The 20,782-nt window shown below is 41.3% G+C and overlaps 1 protein-coding gene across 2 annotated transcripts in view; it reads right to left on the bottom strand.

Moving 5' to 3' along the window:
- The window catches only part of LOC147329821 (copine-9-like), a 191,677-nt gene that overhangs the window by 141,019 nt on the left and 29,876 nt on the right, over positions 1-20,782 (bottom strand). For both annotated transcript variants that reach the window (XM_086291172.1, XM_086291173.1), the window contains one exon: positions 14,370-14,473. In XM_086291172.1, coding sequence (XP_086147298.1) covers positions 14,370-14,473 — 104 coding nt within the window. The remainder of the gene's footprint in view (positions 1-14,369; positions 14,474-20,782) is intronic.

The raw sequence follows: 20,782 nt of genomic DNA, 5'->3' as shown, positions 1-20,782 counted from the left end.
AAATCCGTTGTTTTCCTTCTAATCCAGTTCTTTTCATTCAAATTCTGTTGTTTTCTTTCAATTCCCGTGGTTTTCATTCAAATTTTGTTGTTTTCTTTCAACTTCCAGTGTTTTCATTCAAATTCCATTCTTGTCATTCTAATTATGTTGTTTTCTTTCAAATTCCAGTGTTTTCTTTCAAATTCTGTTGTTCTCCTTCTAATTCAGCTCTTTTCATTCTAATTCAGTTATTTTCATTCTGATTCTGTTGTTTTCATTCAAATTATGTTGTTTCCATTCAAATTCCTGTGTTTTCATTCAATTTCCGTGGTTTTCATTCTAATTCTGTTGTTTTTATTCAAATTCCGTTCTGGATATTCTAAATCTGTTTTTTTGTTCGAAATCTGTTGTTTTCCTTCTAATCCAGTTCTTTTTATTCAAATTCGGTTCTCTTCATTCTAAATCTGTTGTTTTCCTTCTAATCTGGTTCTTTTAAATTTAATTCAGTTCTTTACATTCTAATTCTGTTGTTTTCATTCAAATTCCGTTGTTTTCTTTCTAATTCTGTTGTTTTCGTTCAAATTTTGTTGTTTTCTTTCAAATTCCATTCTTGTCATTCTAATTCTATTTTTTTTGTTCAAATTCCTGTCTTCATTCAAATTCAATTCTTCTCATTCTAATTCTGTTGTTTTCATTCGAAATCCGTTGTTTTCCTTCTAATCCAGTTCTTTTCATTCTAATCCAGTTCTTTTCATTCAAATTTTGTTGTTTTCATTCAAATTCCGTTCTTGTCATTAGAATGTTTTTGTTTTCTTTCAAATTCTGTTGTTTTCATTCAAATTTTGTTGTTTTCACTCTAATTCTGTTGTTCTCATTCAAATTCCTGTGTTTTCATTCAAATTCTGTTCTTGTCATCCTAATTCTGTTGTTTTCGTTCGAAATCCGTTGTTTTCCTTCTAATCCAGTTCTTTTCATTCAAATTCTGTTGTTTTCTTTCAATTCCCGTGGTTTTCATTCAAATTTTGTTGTTTTCTTTCAACTTCCAGTGTTTTCATTCAAATTCCATTCTTGTCATTCTACTTCTGTTGTTTTCATTCTAATTCTGTTGTTTTCATTCAAATTCTGTTGTTTTCATTCAAATTCTGTTGTTTTCTTTCAACTTCTGGTGTTTTCATTCAAATTCCATTCTTGTCATTCTAATTCTGTTGTTCTCGTTCAAATTCTGTTCTTTGAATTCTAATTCAGATCTTTTCATTCTAATTCAGTTCTTTTCATTCAAATTCTGTTCTTGTCATCCTAATTCTGTTGTTTTCGTTCGAAATCCGTTTTCATTCTAATCCAGTTCTTTTCATTCAAATTCTGTTATTTTTATTCAAATTCCGTTCTTGTCATTCTAATTCTATTTTTGTTCGAAATTGTTGTTTTCCTTCTAACAAAGTTCTTTTCATTCAAATTCTGTTCTCTTCATTCTAATTCTGTTGTTTTCATTCAAATTTTGTTGTTTTCTTTCAAATTCTGTTGTTTTCTTTCAAATTCCGTTCTTGTCATTCTAATTCTGTTGATTTCATTCAAATTCTGTTGTTCTCTTTCAACTTCCGTTGTTTTCGTTCAAATTTGGTTGTTTTCTTTCAACTTCCATTCTTGTCATTCCAATTCTATTTTTTTTTGTTCAAATTCCTGTGTTTTCATTCAAATTCTGTTCTTGTCATTCTAATTCTGTTCTTTTCGTTTGAAATCCGTTGTTTTCCTTCTAATCCAGTTCTTTTCATTCAAATTTTGTTGTTTTCATTCAAATTTTGTTGTTTTCATTCAAATTCTGTTGTTTTCTTTCAATTCCCGTGGTTTTCATTCAAATTTTGTTGTTTTCTTTCAACTTCCAGTGTTTTCATTCAAATTCCATTCTTGTCATTCTACTTCTGTTGTTTTCTTTCAAATTCTGTTGTTTTCATTCTAATTCTGTTGTTTTCATTCTAATTCTGTTGTTTTCATTCAAATTCTGTTGTTTTCTTTCAACTTCTGGTGTTTTCATTCAAATTCCATTCTTGTCATTCTAATTCTGTTGTTCTCGTTCAAATTCTGTTCTTTTAATTCTAATTCAGATCTTTTCATTCTAATTCAGTTCTTTTCATTCAAATTCTGTTCTTGTCATCCTAATTCTGTTGTTTTCGTTCGAAATCCGTTTTCATTCTAATCCAGTTCTTTTCATTCAAATTCTGTTATTTTTATTCAAATTCCGTTCTTGTCATTCTAATTCTATTTTTGTTCAAAATTGTTGTTTTCCTTCTAACAAAGTTCTTTTCATTCAAATTCTGTTCTCTTCATTCTAATTCTGTTGTTTTCATTCAAATTTTGTTGTTTTCTTTCAAATTCTGTTGTTTTCTTTCAAATTCCGTTCTTGTCATTCTAATTCTGTTGATTTCATTCAAATTCTGTTGTTCTCTTTCAACTTCCGTTGTTTTCGTTCAAATTTGGTTGTTTTCTTTCAACTTCCATTCTTGTCATTCTAATTCTATTTTTTTTTGTTCAAATTCCTGTGTTTTCATTCAAATTCTGTTCTTGTCATTCTAATTCTGTTCTTTTCGTTTGAAATCCGTTGTTTTCCTTCTAATCCAGTTCTTTTCATTCAAATTTTGTTGTTTTCATTCAAATTTTGTTGTTTTCATTCAAATTCCATTCTTGTCATGGAAGAATGACAAGAATGTCATTCAAGAGACATGACATTCTTGTCATGTCTCTTTTGGCTCTCAGCGAAGGCGGTCGCACTTTTCTCCTCTCCTGCCCTTATCTTCTCTGCTTAGCTTCTTATGTCCTTGTCTTGTCTTGTGTTTTTACTTACTTTTCTCTGGAACACTCTCTCACAGTCTGTTCTCTAAAACCTAAAAGAGGAATTATGGATTTGATCAACTGGTCTCTGAATGCAATTGACACCCCTTCTCAACTAGAAGTCTGGGCTCGGGTGAGCCTGACTGCTGAAGATATCTACCTATTCGGAACCATGATAACAGGGTTCTTGCTGATCGGAGCTGGCTTGGCCCTGGCTTATCGAAGAATTAAGGAAGCGGAACCGGCTGTTCAAACCCTGACAAGGCTGCCCGCTGGGATTGAAATGATGGGACGAGGCATGAGTTTCTCAAAATGGGCTCATTGAGTGCAGCACGGAGAAGATCTTGGAGAACGCACGGCTGCCGTGAATACTCAGAACAAGATCTCTGAGTGAAAAACTGGATTACATCTGGAGGGGCTAGCTCGAATAACACCTTTGAGTGCAAATTCGATCACATCTTGGGGAAGTGCACTGCAGTCGTGAGTTCTCAGAACCTGCTCTTTGAGCAAAAAGAATGACAACATCACGGAACGTAAGTTTGGATAACATCATAGAAAGCTCACGGCTCTTCAACGGGAGATTGAGAGACCAGTGTTGGACTGTTAGAACAGCTTTGAAATTCATATGAGTTGTTCGCACAAAAGTAAAAACCATCATCACTTCATGCGGAGACCCCTTCGGTGCCAGCTGTGGCCTCAAGGCTGGAGCTGAACAAAACACCCTCGCTATCGAGCTAGTGGGTAACAGACGTCTCCGAAAATGTCGGAGCGCTTTTGAAATATGTGGTGTCTTGATAAACTGGGCACATATTTGAAGTTTACACAGCTACATTCTTGCCTGAAAATATGTTAAACGTTTATTTTGTGACCCAGAAAGAATAATAAGAGCAATGTCTGTGAAGGTTCTCAGTCATCCAGGTCATCGTAGTCAAAGGAGCTTGCAAAGAAAAGTATAAGAGTAATATTTAAACTAACTAGCTGCCACCATTGTTGGAAACTGAGCTGGGCTGCGCTATGAATTCTGGGACACAGCTTCTTCTTCTTCGGGGTTTAACGGCAGCTGGCATCCTTGTACATGCAGTGCTGCCATCTTCCGTTTCAGTCCGTTATTACACTCTCAAATCCTACTACTCATTCCTGCGTCTTTTGTGATCTTACAAAGCTTCAAACGACGCGTTCACTAATAAATTAGTCGTCGACGATTTTGATAGTTGACGTAATCGTGACTAGTCGACTAATTGTGGCAGCCCTAGTTGGAAACATTACTACATTTTATTCTTGATTCATTTTATTTTATTCTTTTCCTAGATTGCAGACATTTTTGTTTCATTAGTGCTCTGTTTGAGTACCTGCACATTGTACCTCATATCTTTTTGTCTGTTTGCTTGGTAATTTTTTAAGTGATTTTAAGTGACAAAAATATTTTCATGTTTATTATTATTCAAATATCTTTTTTCTATTTTTTTTCTATTTCTATGTTGTAAACACTTGGTAGAGCTCTGCAGGTCAGGGACAATGTTCATTGCAATGAAAATTATTTTAAATGTACATTTGGAAAACAAATTCTTTACTGAAGTGAAGCCACATGCACTCAGTAGGAGTTTGGTACAGCTACAAATAATTTCTTGGCCTCCTTGAAGTATGGGGATTATGGTAACTACGTACAGCACACTAAAACTTATGATGCATGACACTTAGTCAAGCATTAAACAGAGTAAGAGTGGAAGAGTTATAATTTGCATGACTTAATATTTCAACATTAACGGTTTACCTTGTGAAGAGATTAAGACTCCTCACTAAGCGGGGCGGCTGCAGTCCCATAGGAGGAAGCTTTAAAGTGAAAAAGTTTATGTAGAGAGAATAACACTGAAATTCATTTCTGAATTATTTCTAACACAGAAAAGGAATTAACTTAACACACTGCACAACTTCAATTTACCTTATTTATTAATTTTTCACGCACAACTACCCTTCCCACCTATTGTCACTGCAAAACATGTAGATGAGTTTATTGGTCATTTTCTGACATTTGCATATTGTTTTCATTTGTTTTGCTTATTTTCTTCTGGCATCTGCTTGCGTGACACAAGAAACTGACTGGATCCACTGTGAGAGGACAAATTCAGTTACTTGGCAGGAGTTTCCAGCAAGAGTCAGAAGTACCTACTTCAAAGTACAAAGACATCTTCGGGGCAGAAGATGTCCACCTGTAACCCTGACTAAAGCCATGCAGGAGGGGATCTCAGGATCCAGACACCAGTGGATAGTTCTCACATTTTTAAAAGCCTTGCATAGATTTGCATTTCAAATTTTTAGTTTGTTGTTGCTAGAAGATTGTAGTGATTAAGAAACCAGATTATAAAGTGCATGTTGATCATTTCTGGGTAATGAATTGGAAAGAAAATGTAAAGAACTGTAGCACAAAGTAGACGCAGTGTAAAGGAAGGTGTATGGATGTAAATAATGTCCTATATGTCAATGGACTGATTGCACTCAGTCCAAAGACATATACTGAAAACCTGTCCAACAATTTGTGAGTACAAGAAAATAATTATTAGCATACAATGTGTTAAATTTGCTTAGATGAGAGGGTCCAGAAGTAGATGAGAGGAATAGGGAAGGATTTATCTGTGTTTCAGTTTGGCTTAGCTGTAGCCTGAGAGTGTGTGTAATTGTTTAGAGGGAAAGGAATTTATGGACACTGGGGGTCTGCCTGTCATGAAAGGAGACAGGAAGTTACAGTTGGGGATTGCTGATGCTGATGCTTGTACCTTTAATAAAAACTCATAATTATTATAACTTAGAAGAAGGTTTGCAGGAGACTCTCCACATGCTTATCTGTAAATGTAAGACAATAAGAGGCCAATGGCCCAGTGGATGCAGAGTGGGGGTCTCAGTGTTTGTAATATGTTAACTCTGGTTTGTATGTTGTCTAAAGGAATTTGGTGTAGCTTGGGTGGGGAGATTACTTTTATGACCGGCAGGAAGTCACGTATACCGACACACACAGTCCTTTGACTGTTACACTCACACACCCACATGCACACTCACTCACGTGCACACATACACACAGGTACGCGCACACAGTCACTCACGTGCACTCACATAGACACACGGGTACGCGCACACACAGGCACTCACGTGCTCGTGCATACACACAGAGACACAGAGTTTGCAGCACACCGTGGGGGTTTTATGATGGGGTGGCTTCTATAAAGCTGACTGTAACAAACAAAGGAGTGAAGATCTGCAGAGGGACACCGGCCTTGCACGTGTCCCCTTCTAGAAGATGCATGCTTAAATGAAGATGATTAAAGATGAATAAAGGTTTTTGTGAAAATGACTACTGAGTCAGGTGCCGTCTCTGGATGCCCAAGGAATAAAAGAACCGGGGTGAAACCGATTTCATAACACAGACTAGACAGGTGCCTCCTTACGAGCAAGCACTTTGGTGACAGTCGGAAAGAAAAACGCCCTTTAAACAGGAAGAAACCTCCAGCAGAACCAGGCTCAGGCAGGGGTAGGCAGGGGTGAGGGGAGGAAGACAGGGCCAAGATAAAATGTGGAAGACAGCCAGAGATTAATAACAACTTCTGGTTAAATGCAAAATGGTGTATAAACACATAGTGAGTGACAAAAGGTCAGTGAAGAAGAAACACTTAGTGTATCATGGGAAGCACCCAGCAGCCAAGGTCTATTGCAGCATCACTAAGGGAGGATTTAGGGTCACCTTATCCAGCCCTAACTATATGTTTAAGCAAAACATATAGTGGTGGTGGTCAGAGGGCCCGGTGGCGCCAGTGTCCGGCAGCCTCGCCTCTGTCAGTGCGCCCCAGGGCGGCTGTGGCTATAATGTAGCTGCCATCATGTGTGTGTGAATGGGTGGATGACTGGATGTAGTGTAAAGTGCTTTGGGGTCCTTAGGGACTAGTAAAGCGCTATACAAATACAGGCCATTTACCATTTACCATTCAAAAAAAAGGAAATTTTTAACCTAATCTTAAAAGTAGAGATAGTGTCTGACTCCCGAATCCAAATTAGGAGCTGTTTTCACAAGAGAGGGAACTGGAAGCTGAAGGCTCTGCCCCTCATTATTGAGAATAAAGTGCCCTATTCAGGTGATCAGTATTAGGTCTTTAAGAAAAGATGGGGCGTGAAGTTGGAAATATGCTCTCTCTGTCTAGGCCAGGGGTGCATGCGGCTCTTTAGTCCTTATACTGCGGCTCCGCGTGGTTTGGAAAAACAATTATAAGTATTTAACTTAAGTGTATTTTATTTGTGTTCGTATTTTTAAATTGTGGTTGTAAATTGGAAGATTATTGTGATATTGAAATCTAAAAATAAAATTATATGTTATTATTTTTCATTGCTGAAAATAAGCGTCACACTCGCATAAACCATACCCGCCGAAATGCCCTGCATTTATGGAGACTTTCAACCCCAAGGATCCACATACGTATGTGAGCAGCTATTCTCCACCGTGAACTATGGTAAAAACAAACACCGCTCACGCCTCACAGATGACAGCTTACAGTCCTGCGTAAAGATGAAAGTGACTCCGTACAGCCTCGATTTGCAGGTTCAGGGGCAGAAGTCCCATTGTAAACATACCACGGCAGACCCGACGATGTTTCCGTGAACATGCTTTTCAGCATCTCTTTATTGACCACTTTTCACACATGGTTGCTTACCCACACAGCCTGGTGTAGCTTTTCAGCTCACAGCCCAACACACACCAACACAACAGCAGAGAGAGCACAGACTTTAAGGCGAGGAGGCTTGATTGCAGATACCGCTCAGGTGCGTCCGCCTCCCCTACAGCGGCAGACCACGCCCCGCCACACACATTAACCACGTAAAATAAATATTTCAGATATTTTGCAGATATTTATTTTTCCTTTTTTTCTTTAGCAGCGTAGTACTTTTTTCCAAATATTTTTTAAATTCAGGTCAAGGCTCCGCTACAGGCTGCGAAATTCCAAAGGTGATATAAGCTTGACGGTCACTACAGTTTTTGTTTGCTATAAGAATAATTTAAGTTCAGCTTCAGCGTCATTTAAAAGCGACCTTCAACTGGGTGTATCTCCTTTTTGTTAGTTCAAAATGTGTTCATTATATAAATAAAATTAAATTTTCTCTGTAGCACTTCATGGATTTCATAAGCAACACAATTTAGCTGTTTATACAAAGCATAAAGGTAAAAAACAATAACAGTGTTATCTTCATTTTAGATGCCAAAAAGTATTTGCGGCTCCCAGTGTTTTCTTTTCCATGGAAACTGGGTCCAAATGGCTCTTTGGGTGTTAAAGGTTGTTGACCCCTGGTCTAGGCCATGTGTCTGTCATGACTCTCGCTGCAGCATTTTGGATCAACTCACGGCTTTTCGGGGATTTTTTTTAGGACATCCTGATAATAATGAATTATTGTAGCTCAGCCTAGAAGGAATAAATACATGAACTTATTTTTCAGTATCACCCTGAGACAGGATGGTTCTAATTTTAGAGATGCTGTGCCAATGAAGGAAAGCAATCCTACCTATTTGTTTAATATTTGCATTGAAGGACATTTTCAAAATGGTCAAAAGTGACTTATATTGTTACTGGAGGTCAAGAAAATGCAATCCAGCGTAAGCATCTGGTTAGACACAAGATCTTTAGAAATTTGTTGTAATTAGATGCTAACCTCCGCTTATCTGAATTTAGAAGCAGAAAATTAGACGATCCTGACCAACTAGACTTTATGTCTTTGAAACATTTGAGACATTACTGCTGTTTAACTAATTGGTTTGTGTTGTGTTATTTGGCTTTATGTATATAAAAAGCTGGGTATCATCTGCAAAGCCGGGAAAATATATGATATTCCTTCTAATGGTACTCCTTCGGGCACGGATTGTCAACCTTTAACATCAAAAGTTGTTGAAGCTCCTCCTGCCAAGGGAGAGAGATGGGCAGGTGGCAGGTGTAATTGGGAGATGCCAAATCAATATATATAGTATATGTACTAATAGGCATGGTTAACCCTACTCTGTGGCTCGTGAGCCACGGGTTGCTGACCTCTAGCCTAGGGAAAGGATGCATAATGTGAACATAATTGGTCCTAGCATAGAGCCTTGTGGAACTCCGTAATTCACCTCTGTGTGTGAAGAAGACTCCCCATTTACATGAACAAATTATAGTGTGTTAGATAGAAATGATTCAAACTTTAATACCTACAGTATGCTCTAATCTTGTCATGGTCCTGGGCCATGTTGGCCCAGTATTCTTGGTTCCTTGTATTTTCGCTCCTTATTTAGGCCATGTTTTCTGAGGTGTCCTGTTGTGGTGTTCCCTAAGTGTTATCCCTTTGTGACTCTTACCCCCTTTGTGCCCCTCTGTGTATTTATGAGCTCTCGTCTCTCTTTGTGTTTAGTCCATGTTTCCCCCAGCCTGTTATGTCTGTGTTCTCCCCGTGCTCTCTCTCCTCCTGTCTGAACCTCTGTGTACTTCCTGTTTTACTTTGACAGTCTCTCGTCAGTATGCGTCATGTTGTGTTCACTCCTGCCCTGTCTCGTTATGTTTATCAGTGTCACCTGTGTTCCCCACCTGTGTGTAATCTCCTTGTGTTCTCTGATTGTATTTAAGTTGTGTCTTCTGTCATGGTAGTTGCTGGTTCGTCTGTGTTGTTTCCCCTCGGTCTCCCTGCGTCTTCCCGTATGTATTTCCCCGGACCTCCCTGCATCCTCGTTTCTGGTTTGTGTTATTAGTTCTACCCAGTTTAGGTTTTCCTGTTTCATGGTACCCACACCGTTGCTGTTTGTATTTTCGGTTGTCAAATAAACACTCATCTGCACCAGAGCTGCCGCATTTTGGGTCCTATTTCAACTCCACACGGCTTGCCCCGCAAACCGTGACAGAACGAACCAGCCACCATGGACCCAGCGGCAGTCAATCCGTCCGAGGAGCTCCAGGATGACATCGGCTACAATGTGGAGATCCTCCTCGGGCTGTGGCTGGAGAATCCTCCGTACGAGCTTCGCCGCGCCGTGGAAGGTCGGCTACAACGGCTCTTTTCTGGCCTGCCATGGCTACTAAATTCACTTCCTCCGACCATGCAGGCTTTTCTCCGGCACACACCCCACCTTCTCTCAGCCACTCCCGCCTCGCTGCCCGACTCGCCGGATGCGATCTTGCCCGGCCCGTCGGAGCCGTCTGCGGGGAGGAAACGCCGATCGCGCCGCAAGCGCGCCACCCCACAGCTGGACGTTCGGACTTCTAATTCGCCGGCTGTGGTGAGTGAGGACTGTTTTCCATTTGCGGACTGTATGACTGTTCATTCAGGGGCGGTGTTCTGTGCGGCAGATGACTTTGTGAACAGCATATCACCTCCCCCGCAGCCACTCTCAGCCCAGTTAGCTCCCCCGCAGCCACTCTCAGCCCAGTTAGCTCCCCCGCAGCCACCCTCAGCTCAGTCTCCAGTGCCACCCTCAGCTCAGTCTCCGGTGCCACCCTCAGCTCAGTCTCCAGTGCCACCCTCAGCTCGGTCTCCAGTGCCGCCTGTAGCGCAGGCCCCAGTAGCTCCAGTGCCGCCTGTAGCGCAGGCCCCAGTAGCGCCAGTGCCGCCTGTAGCGCAGGCCCCAGTAGCTCCAGTGCCGCCTGTAGCGCAGGCCCCAGTAGCTCTGGCTCCAGCATTACCGGTTCCACTCGTTCACTCCATGCAGGGAGAAAGCCTAAGTCCTACTCAAGGTGCTTTTCATGGTTCAGCCGCCATTGGCACTGTTTGCCGCTCCAGGGCTTCCCCAGAGGCTAGGTCCCAGTCCTCAGCTGATTCTGGACCCCTGGAGTTTAAGCAGCCACCTGGGAAGTGCCCCGTGTCAGTGTTGTCTGAGCAGGGCCAGTGCTCAGCACAGCACCCATTTCCTTCATGTCTGCCAGTGGACTCCATGCCTGCTGGCTTTGTGATGGCTTCTGCTGGAGGGTCCAAGGGGCCCGTCCAGCCTTCGTCTCGTGTCTCCGCTGGAGGGTCCGAGGGACCGCTCCGGCCTTCGTCTCGTGTCTCCGCTGGAGGGTCCGACGGACCGCTCCGGCCTTTGTTTCCTGTTTCCGCTGGAGGGTCCAAGGGACCGCTCCGGCCTTTGTCTCCTGTTTCAGCTGGGGGGCCCGAGGAGCCCATCCAGCAGCCTTCCTTGTCAGCTGGTGGTTCCGGAGAACCACACCAGCCTCATGCCTCGTCGGCTGGAGGGTCCGAGGGGCCCGTTCGGCCTCCTGTCTCCGCTGGAGGGTCCGAGGGGCCCGTTCGGCCTCCTGTCTCCGCTGGAGGGTCCGAGGGGCCCGTTCAGCCTCCTGTCTCCGCTGGAGGGTCCGAGGGGCCCGTTCAGCCTCACGCCGCGTCAGCTGGAGGGCCCGAGGAGCCTGTCCAGCCGCCACCTGCGGCCGCCTCGTCGTCGCCTGGTCCAGCTTCATCCGAGTCTTCGTCGTCGCCTGGTCCAGCTTCATCCGAGTCTTCGTCGTCGTCTGGTCCAGCTTCATCCGAGTCTTCATCCTCGCCTGGTCCAGCTTCAGCCTGTGCTTCGCCTGGTCCGGCCTCATCAGAGTCTTCATCCTCGTCTGGTCCGGCCTCATCAGAGTCTTCATCCTCGTCTGGTCCGGCCTCTGCTTCTGCTACGCCTGGTCCGGCCTCTGCTTCTGCTACGCCTGGTCCTGCGGCTGTTATGCCGCCGCCCAAGCCTCGTTCTGCACCTCGATATCGCCGGCCATTTTCCGGGCCACCTGCTGGACGTCACCGCCGTCGGGGTCGGCCCCCTGAACTGCTCCGTGGTCTCCTTCGTTGCCGCCGCTGCCTTCCGCACGGCCGGTCCCCGGACCGCCATCGCCTGAGTGGCCGCCGCTGCCTTCCGCACGGCCGGCCCCCGGACCGCCATCGCCTGAGTGGCCGCCGTTGCCTTCCGCACGGCCGGCCCCCGGACCGCCGTCGCCTGAGTGGCCGCCGTTGCCTTCCGCACGGCCGGCCCCCGGACCGCCGTCGCCTGAGTGGCCACCGTTGCCGTCCGCACGGCCGGCCTCCCGAACTGTATCCACGTCGCCGCCGTTGCCGTCCGCACGGTTGGCCCCCTGAACTCTTCTGTCTTGGACTCCTGTGCTGCCGGCCCCCTGGACCTTTCTGTTTTGGACTCCTGTGCTGCCGGCCCCCTGGACCTTTCTGTTTTGGACTCCTGTGCTGCCGGCCCCCTGGACCTTTCTGTTTTGGACTCCGTTTTTCTTGGGCTGTGGTGTGTTTCGTTTCATTGGTTTTCTTGGGTTGGGTCTCGTGTTTTGTTTTTCCTTTTTGTCTTTTGGCCTTCTGGTGCTCCTGTTTTGTTTTGTTTTTGTTTTGCCCCTAAAGGGTGATTTACAGCATGAACTGTAAGGAGTATAGCACTGGGCAGTGGAGTGGATAGAAGCTGGATAAATGTGTTGTCCAGAGACCAAGGATTCACGACAGCCACAACCAGAGGCCATTATCCAAACACTTCTGGACTTGTTCCAATGAATATCCAAAGCGTGAATGTGCCCACATGGAAAAAGAATTGATACTTCAGCCACGAAGAGCACTAACCGCCATGGAGAAAATGGAGAAAGAGGCTAGAGGTCAAGATTAAGGCAACAGGAAGGGAAGGTAGCCAACTATTGTAGCTGCAGAAAGGTGTGATGAAGACAGGGATCCCTAAGAGGTACAGCAAGCTGCCATACCTGAGGCCTTGAAAACTGCCTTAGCTAGCCACCTGAAAAGGTATACCAGACAGATAGGTGTACACTCAGTGACAGGGGAACAATACGACAAGAGCCCCACCAAGGCTGGGGACAGAGCAATATCGAAAGAGCATATGGGAGAAGGATGCAGCCCATAACAACAATGCTCAGTGGCTAGTGGATCCAAGAGCAGACCACAGCAACCTCCCTGAACAAGCTCTGGTAACCATTACAGTAGCAGACATCCAAGAAAGTTTCAAGCATGAAGAGTTTGATGCACCAGTGAGGACCCATGTGAGGCATACATGGATCTTGAAATGCCTGTACTCTGTGCCTGTCGATAATGACTGAACTGTATCCCTAAGGGATAATCCTTCCACCTTTCAGAGAAAACTAATTTCCGCCATTTGTATCCGTGACCTCAGTCCAATTTTAGCAAACAGATGAAACCTTGATTAATGCATTTATGGCATTTCTTAACAACGATGCACCATCTGGTGGCATTGAGGCATTTTGAACTCAAGTTACCAGCATTACGCATCAATTAAAATTTTACTAGACTAAACAACTAGTAAGGCTGGTACAGACTATTGATAACAGTGATAATTAGTCAGCTATTCGACTAGTCACACGCAGAGAGAGAGAGAGAGAGAGAGAGAGAGAGAGAGAGAGAGAGAAGAGTAGCAGGTCCAAGTTGAGTAAATGAAATGAAATTCATCTTAATCTTAGTTTTATTTGCAATCATACAGAATTTTATTCTGTCCTTAAGCACTTTCTAATTATTATGCACACATTCGCACTCCAGTGGATGCACTGGGGACAGTCAGTATCTTGCCCAAGGTTATTTTGACATGGAGATCGGAGGACCTAAGCTCGATGCCCCGAGAGACTGGTTGTCCTTTTTAAACATTATGACTTGACTTTCATGACTTAATTATACTTGAGAAAAACAGGATATTATGTAATAGTATCCAATGTTTACACTGAACAATGTTTACATCTAATAGCTATGTAAGGTTGAGATCATCAACTTGGGCTGCAGCTCTTCTCTTCTTGACTTTGGGATTAGTACCAGCTATGTTACTATTATACTGTTTAGGACGCCCCCAAGAGAACCTCGGCAAAAGTGAGGGGAACACAGACAGTTGTCGTGACAGTATTGAGAGTACCCTATACCCCGCCTCAGTGGAAGAAATGCATACAGGCATGTCATGTACAGATTCACAGTTTAACAATTCCATAAATCACCATTCTCTATTTGACCCACAGTGATAGATCCAAAATGCACCTGATACACCAGATAGAGATCCAATTTCACCCAGAACAGCATGTAAATGGTAAAACAACATTTGTAGCAGCTGTACACCACTACAAAATCTTTGAATATTTTCATTTTTGTATATGTCACTATAAAAGTGATTTCTAAAATGAACCAAAATCTCAAAATACAATAGCAAAACTGCCTGTTATAATAAATTGAGATGGTAAACATAGTCATCACACATCAGGGACATAATTATCCACTATATGTATAGGTAAACCATGCAATTATATGTATGTATGTATTTATTTATTTATTTTATTAACTGTTTGTTAATACTCAGACAGTGATAATAAAACTTTTAATAATAATTGTCAAAAGTGTGAAGAAGGCTGTCACCCAAAGGCATGTAAAACTTTTTACCCTGCCAAATCACTGCCGCTTAACAATTTGATGAGTCATTAAATGACTGCGAGCTTCTAAATCTAGTGGGTATGAGTCAGAAGGCCAAACTAATAGTAGGGTTGATTCAGTCCCTGTGATAACAAAGGAAAACAGACAGTGGCATTGTAGAAAGAAAAGACAGAGACATTTCTACTTACACATCAAAGCGAAGGTTCTGCTTTTCCTCAAAGAAGAAATCAAGGACAAACTTCCTAACAAAGTCAGGGTTCAGTGTGTTATCGATCACTTCTGTCCGGCCAAACTAGAGAAAAAGACACAGACAAGAGAGACATTGAGGACAACAAAGTCAACAGCTATCAAGTCAGTCTGTTTGTTTAGTAACAGAGAAAGCACTTTCAGTAAACAAAGTGAAAAAAAGAGTGAAAAACACTGTTGCTTCTGCTGCAGTGCCTGTTTCGCTAGCTTTTCCTATAAGAGAACACTGTACTTGAGCATCAACTCACAAGCAGTGTTGGGCAAGTTACTTTGAAAAAGTAATTAGTTATAGTTACTTCTTCAAAAAAGTAACTGAGATAGCAACTGAGTTACAATATTATATAAGTAACTAATTACTAGGAAAAGTAACTATTGCATTACTTTGAAAAAAATGCTTAACCCTCTGGGGTCCAGAGGAGCTCATATCATTCTTTTCAGCACAACCTCACGTCTGAATTCACTGTTATTTTGTCATTTTGACATATTGATCTAAAATCAGACAAAAAATATATAAAATTCAAGTAGAAAACAATTATATTTTTTACTGTAACAACCACAAACATGTTTAACGAATCATATTTCATAACTTGAAATGCAAACATAAACTGCAAATTTAAAAAAAAAAAAAACCTATGCAGAAGTGCAGAACTCCATCACGGTTTATTTCACACCTCAAACATTTATTAAACAATTAAACACATAAGAGTAAACTGCAATAAATTACATGTAGTAATAAAATACACTACAACTCTTTTACGCTATGTCCACACCTACAGGGGTATTTTTGAAAACGCAGCTGTTTCTATGCGTTTGGGCCTTTCGTCCACACGTAAACGGCGTTTCAAATCACCGAAAACTGATATTCTTTAAAACTCCTTTTTTGCGTTTATGTGTGGATGAGGAATACAGAGTTCATGGCGCAACGTCAAAGGTATGTGCCTTTTTTCACGTCATGCTGTGCACGACGTTATTGTTTACATGAGAATTTCTACAATGGCAGATAGAGACAAAATACTGTTAATCTTACTCTCAGTTTTTACACGCTTACATACACACCCGCAGTTACTGTCCCTTCATTTAGAAAGGCAGAGGCGTTATGGTGTAATTATTTTACATGTAGTTGTTTTTTCCTGTGTAATAATATTCAACATTGCAATCAATACATTTTTCAAAAAATGCCTCTCTGTGCAAAATAGGTTTAAAAACATAAACAGCTGTGGGATCCTGTTTGCCTGGGATTTGAACCGGGGAACAAATCGTGGCAGGATCAGCCTGATATTATTTGTGTCCCACTTTAACTTTACTGTATAAAGAGCAAACATCTCCAAAATGTCAGGAGTAGTTAGTCATTACAACAAGTGTTTGTGAACTAAAAATCAAGAATGTGGGATCCTGTTTGTCCGTGATTTGGGGAGCCCAGCTCTGCTTCCCGACGTAGGGAAAACCAATTCTGCAGGGAGACCTACCTCGGCACTTGTGCAGGTGAAACCAAAGGGAATATGCTTCACCATATTTTCTAGTCTTCGGCTTAGAATGAAGTTGGTTTGAAAACATATTTGACGATGCTTCATCTCCTGCTTGCTTGATTTGTGTGGGAGCCCTGTCAAAAACCTGCAATGGCTCTGCGCCCCCCTAGGGGGCGAACCTCACACTTTGGGAACCTCTGCCTTAGAAGATGCTGTTTTTACCGTTTCTTCCTGCAGTAAACATAACGATGCATTCAGTAAAAAACATCATGTATAGTTTTTATCTTAACTCTGGTTTGACGTGGGCTCTCACTACAATTTAAAAAGTAGTATATAGTTTAAGTCCACACTTTAAACACAAAGTTTGAGAATCAGGTTTGTCTTGCGATGACATAGAATCTTTTTGCTATGTCATCTTAAAATGGTCATGTGATTGGTTTACCACAAGTACTTTATTCTTCCTCAGCCAATCAGCAGCACTTGTGTAACTGTTTCTTTTGCTTTGCCTTCCTGATAAGCTGAAGACAGGTTCAACCGTATGTGTGTTTAAAATAGTAACACCTCTGCACTGCATTTTCTTGTTAGTAACGGTAACAACGTTGTAACGATAGAAATAGTAATTAGTTAGGTTAGTTACTGAGGCTACAAACCTAGCCTATTACTAGATCATTCTGAACAAGTAAAATATGTTAAAGACAAATATACAACAACATTTAAATATCTGGCACAGCTGTAGATAAAAGAGCTTTCCCCTGAAAGGAAATCATCATCGTTTTAGAAACACTTCAGATTTAGCAAAAGTGATGTTAACTAAGATGAAATCATGTGCAAAATGTGCTGCAGAGTTGTGTCTACACTGCAAAGCAGCACAACTAACTTATTCAACCACGTGAAAACACACCACAAATTGCACTTTAATTAATGCATGAAGGCCAAGAAAAACATGCAGTGGTTGCTAATGCAAATCATCCGGCTTAACGCTGATGACCATAAAATGAGCCCGTACAGTAAATCTGCATTTCCATCAAACTCACAAAGACAGGCTGAGATTAACAACACAGCCGTATTGCATATATTAGAAGGCTTTATGAAAATGGTCAGCTTACTGGTTGAAAGATACAGATTTGTTTCTTCTAAACATGCAAAATGCCACAGGGGACATGGAGAGGAAATCACAGCTGTCGAGTAGGCCTCCCTTACTACGAGCTTTTGTCACATCCATTATGTTTGTAGGATGAATGCAGTTAAAGAATTTATATGTCGCTTCTAAGAAATGCACTTAGGCTGGGTGAATCAACACCTTATTTGTCTTATTTATGTATACTAGAGAAGCATTGCCACCTGTACTTGTTATCCAGGTCATTCATGCACATGTGAAATAAATGAATGCACTGACATGCTGTGAAGTCTACACATCAGCTTTAGAGACAGAGAGACAACCTCCTCCTCCCTGCAGTGTAGAGGTGGGGTGAACCTGAAGGAGTGGGTTCCTGTCATGGATAACAAAAAAAACTTCCTGCCACCTTCCTTTTACTACACTGCAGACAGCTGCCAAAACGCCCAGCAGTGGAAGCTGCAGTTCCACTGCTCCATAAAGCATAGTCCCAACTATTCTCTCAAGCTTCAGTGAAAGAGGCTCAACATGTATCAAAAGGCGGGATAGGACATATTTCATCATATTCCCATTGGATTCAAATGGGGACACAGTGAGGAGGGTGTGGGTGTCTGGGTAGATCTCTGATCTAACTCTTGCATCACAAGTTTTTGATCCAGCAGTGACATGCAGCATGCTGGAAGACCATACAGCTCACTGGCCAGAAAAATTATAACACAACACAAGTACCTCCATATTTTACAAATGGTTACAAAAGCGTCTACTTTTCCAGATATATATATCTAAAGAATGAAACTTGCATATATATAGCGAATGATCTTGTGAATATATTTTATATAAAGTGATGTCAAATTTGTTTCCATTTTTATCGCTTATCTTGGCCTTCTTCTTTGAGATGTTAAATGGTATTCTCAGTTTTTCAACTTAAATTTCCAGATTGTTTTATTTTATTTTTTTTTTTTTTATTTAAATTTGCTTAACGTATATAATTCACTCACTTACTGCACATAATGTCCTGCTTGTACATATTCACTTACTGTATATAATGTTGTCTTATTGCACAGTCGAGGGGCGTTTCAGGACACATGTCACTGGGTGTTGTACTCGTATAACTCTGCCTGTGATAAATAAAGAATCTTGAATCTTGACCCCATATCATGTGCTCAGCTACCACTTGAAGTGTTATCTCAGTTGACATCTCCATCAGTGAGTGATAAATATATATACTTTATGTTGCATTTTATTTCTTAAATTTAAAATTCTTAGCATTAGAGGATGGACAGCTGCAACAAAAAGAGAAAGCCGATTTTCTTTTCTCACAGAAGACACTTTGACATGTTGAGAAAAGGTACAATTAAGAGAAGTAACAGCTGGACTCCACTTAGATGTTTTAGCACTAGTCCTTTTCCTGCTGTGAGAAGTCAGAATATCTGCCACTTGCAATGGTTTTATTACCGTGAAAGAAAATAGTGTGGAAATGGACGTGTTTGTCTGTGAGCTGTCACTAAAGTGCTGCCAAATTGCAACACAGCAGCTGCTGGTGTAGACCAGCAGAATCCATACAGCCAGACATGTGCCATGACCTGTGTTTTCATAGAACAGTTAAAAAACAAGACGACTCTCTTAAGAAATTTCTGAATATACACGATGCAATGTAACCTACATATTTGTACAGTTTGTCATTTACTTTTAAGTCCACTGACCTAAACTCAAAGGCTGAAGTGAAAAAAGCCATCTACACCCTCTTAAAGGCAGAAAGTGTGTACTGTTAAGTGTACTGTAAGCAAAGCTTCTGGTGAGTCTTTGGCACTGAAATCTTCCATTGATGAGTTTGAACGCTGTCGCTGTGGACAGATGTGAACTTTATATTTATCACTTTATAGAAATCAGTGATTAGTAACTGTTAGCTGTATATCGTTTTTCCTAATGAATTTGTTTGTGGTCTTAGTATGTTATCCATAAAATTACATGCATGATAACATTAATACACTTAGTAAAAGTACAGAATAAGTACAGTTTATTACAGAACAATCCATTTTGAGGTTATATGATTAGCATTTTTTTAAACAAAGGTTTGTGGGCACATATACAAGAGAAGCCATTTTTAGGTGTGTTTTACTTTTTGTAGTTTGGAGGCTCTTTGCCACGCTATGTTCAAACTACACAAACCATGATTCAAGAGTTATAATCAAAGAGTTCCACGAATAAAAAAATTTAATTAAAATTCAGCTGCTTTCCATTTTAAGGTTGTTTCCACGTGCAGTGCAGCACCTATGTAAGCAATTCTGGTTGGTTTGGACACTGAAAATATGATAAATTTTGAGTGCACAGGTCCCTCAGGCCATGGTTGTGTCCTGATGCACCACTTTTAACCTTGAACACTGTGGCCCCTTCACCTGTAAACATAAACGTTAACCTTCAGCATAAAAGCTGGGTTAGTTTGATGCAGTTAACTTTGAGAACAAATGCCAGACTTTGAGGGAAGCAATCTTAATGCACTGGGTGAGTTTGGTCCAGGCCAAATTTAAATCGCCCCAGTTATTTCCTTTTTATGTCTGGAGTCACGGACCGTTTTTTTATAACCCAGTGGGAGTATTTTTTAAGCAGCAAGATAAGTCCACTGGTCTTGCAGAACTTGTACAGTCATGTGACACCAGGTTTTGTTTTTTTTTAAAATGAACATGTTGAATTTATCAGGTTTGTTAATTATGTGCAAACACAAAGCAATAAACCTTCACAGATGCTTCGTATAATATGACAGTTTGCCCTTCGTAATGAAAAAGATCATTCAATTCAATTTTATTTAAATAGCATCAGATCACCACAACACTTGTCTCAAGGCACTTAATATTGGAAAGTGAAGATAAATACTTAGATAAACATTTATTAGAAATATTCATTCAGACTTAAATCTGGGACTCTCCACCATTTGACCTTAGAACTGAAGAAGCTTCTCGGATGAGAGGTGAAACGTCTTCAAGCAACTTAAAGAAGTCCAGACGCTTTTCTTTGCAAGCAGACATATTAATTCAGACACGTTTACTCCCTGAAACCTTCAAAAACTATGGAAAAGTGTAAATGAATTATTATTCATTATTTTTGATTGTCTTCCTCCGTGCAGTTCTTGGCAGACGTTATTGCAAAAGTTAAAGTTATTCTTTTTTTCCTGTTCAAAGGAATAAACATCTGCATTTGATCTACTCTCACTCACCAATTCTTGCAGTGTTTTCAGAATTTGCAGAATGTCTGTAGCTTATTGTTTAATTTAAATATGAAAAACTACAGTTCCACATAATACGGGGACCATCTGGTCGTCACACCCACCTGCAGTAGTTCTACACATGGTCATGGGTGACTGGAGAGAAACCCGCCAGTATCCACCTCCCACGATGGGCACATCATGTGTGGACCCTGGGATGAAACTGGGACATCTAAATTAAATTTAGGTGGGTATGACAGACAGCTTCTCCCTACCTGCCTTTGCAAACCACCATTGCTCTGTGAGCCCTGAACTGTAAGTAGGTAGGCTTAAATTCCTAGCAGTAATATGTGCTATAAATGAAGATAGGGTGCTCCTTTGAGACCTTATACAAGTGAACAGTCAGTAGCAGTTACATTTACTGTCAAAGCAAGTGGAGTCCTTTGAAGTACTGGAGAGATAACTAGTTAGTAGAGATATGTTGAGTAGAGCAGAAATGCTTAAGGGTAGCACCAAGGCTGCTGACTTCGTGTATGAGAGACTATTCAACATATTGAACAGCTGCACTCCTGAGGT

Source organism: Aulonocara sp. 'chitande type north' Nkhata Bay, linkage group LG5 (genome assembly GCF_057382095.1).
Source record: "Aulonocara sp. 'chitande type north' Nkhata Bay isolate Kocher_YH1m ecotype deep benthic linkage group LG5, A_spYH_male_GT1.1, whole genome shotgun sequence".
NCBI classification, from domain to species: Eukaryota; Metazoa; Chordata; class Actinopteri; order Cichliformes; family Cichlidae; genus Aulonocara; species Aulonocara sp. 'chitande type north' Nkhata Bay.
The sequence above is the reverse complement of the archived record's forward strand: the minus strand, read 5'-3'. Positions and strand labels throughout refer to the sequence as shown.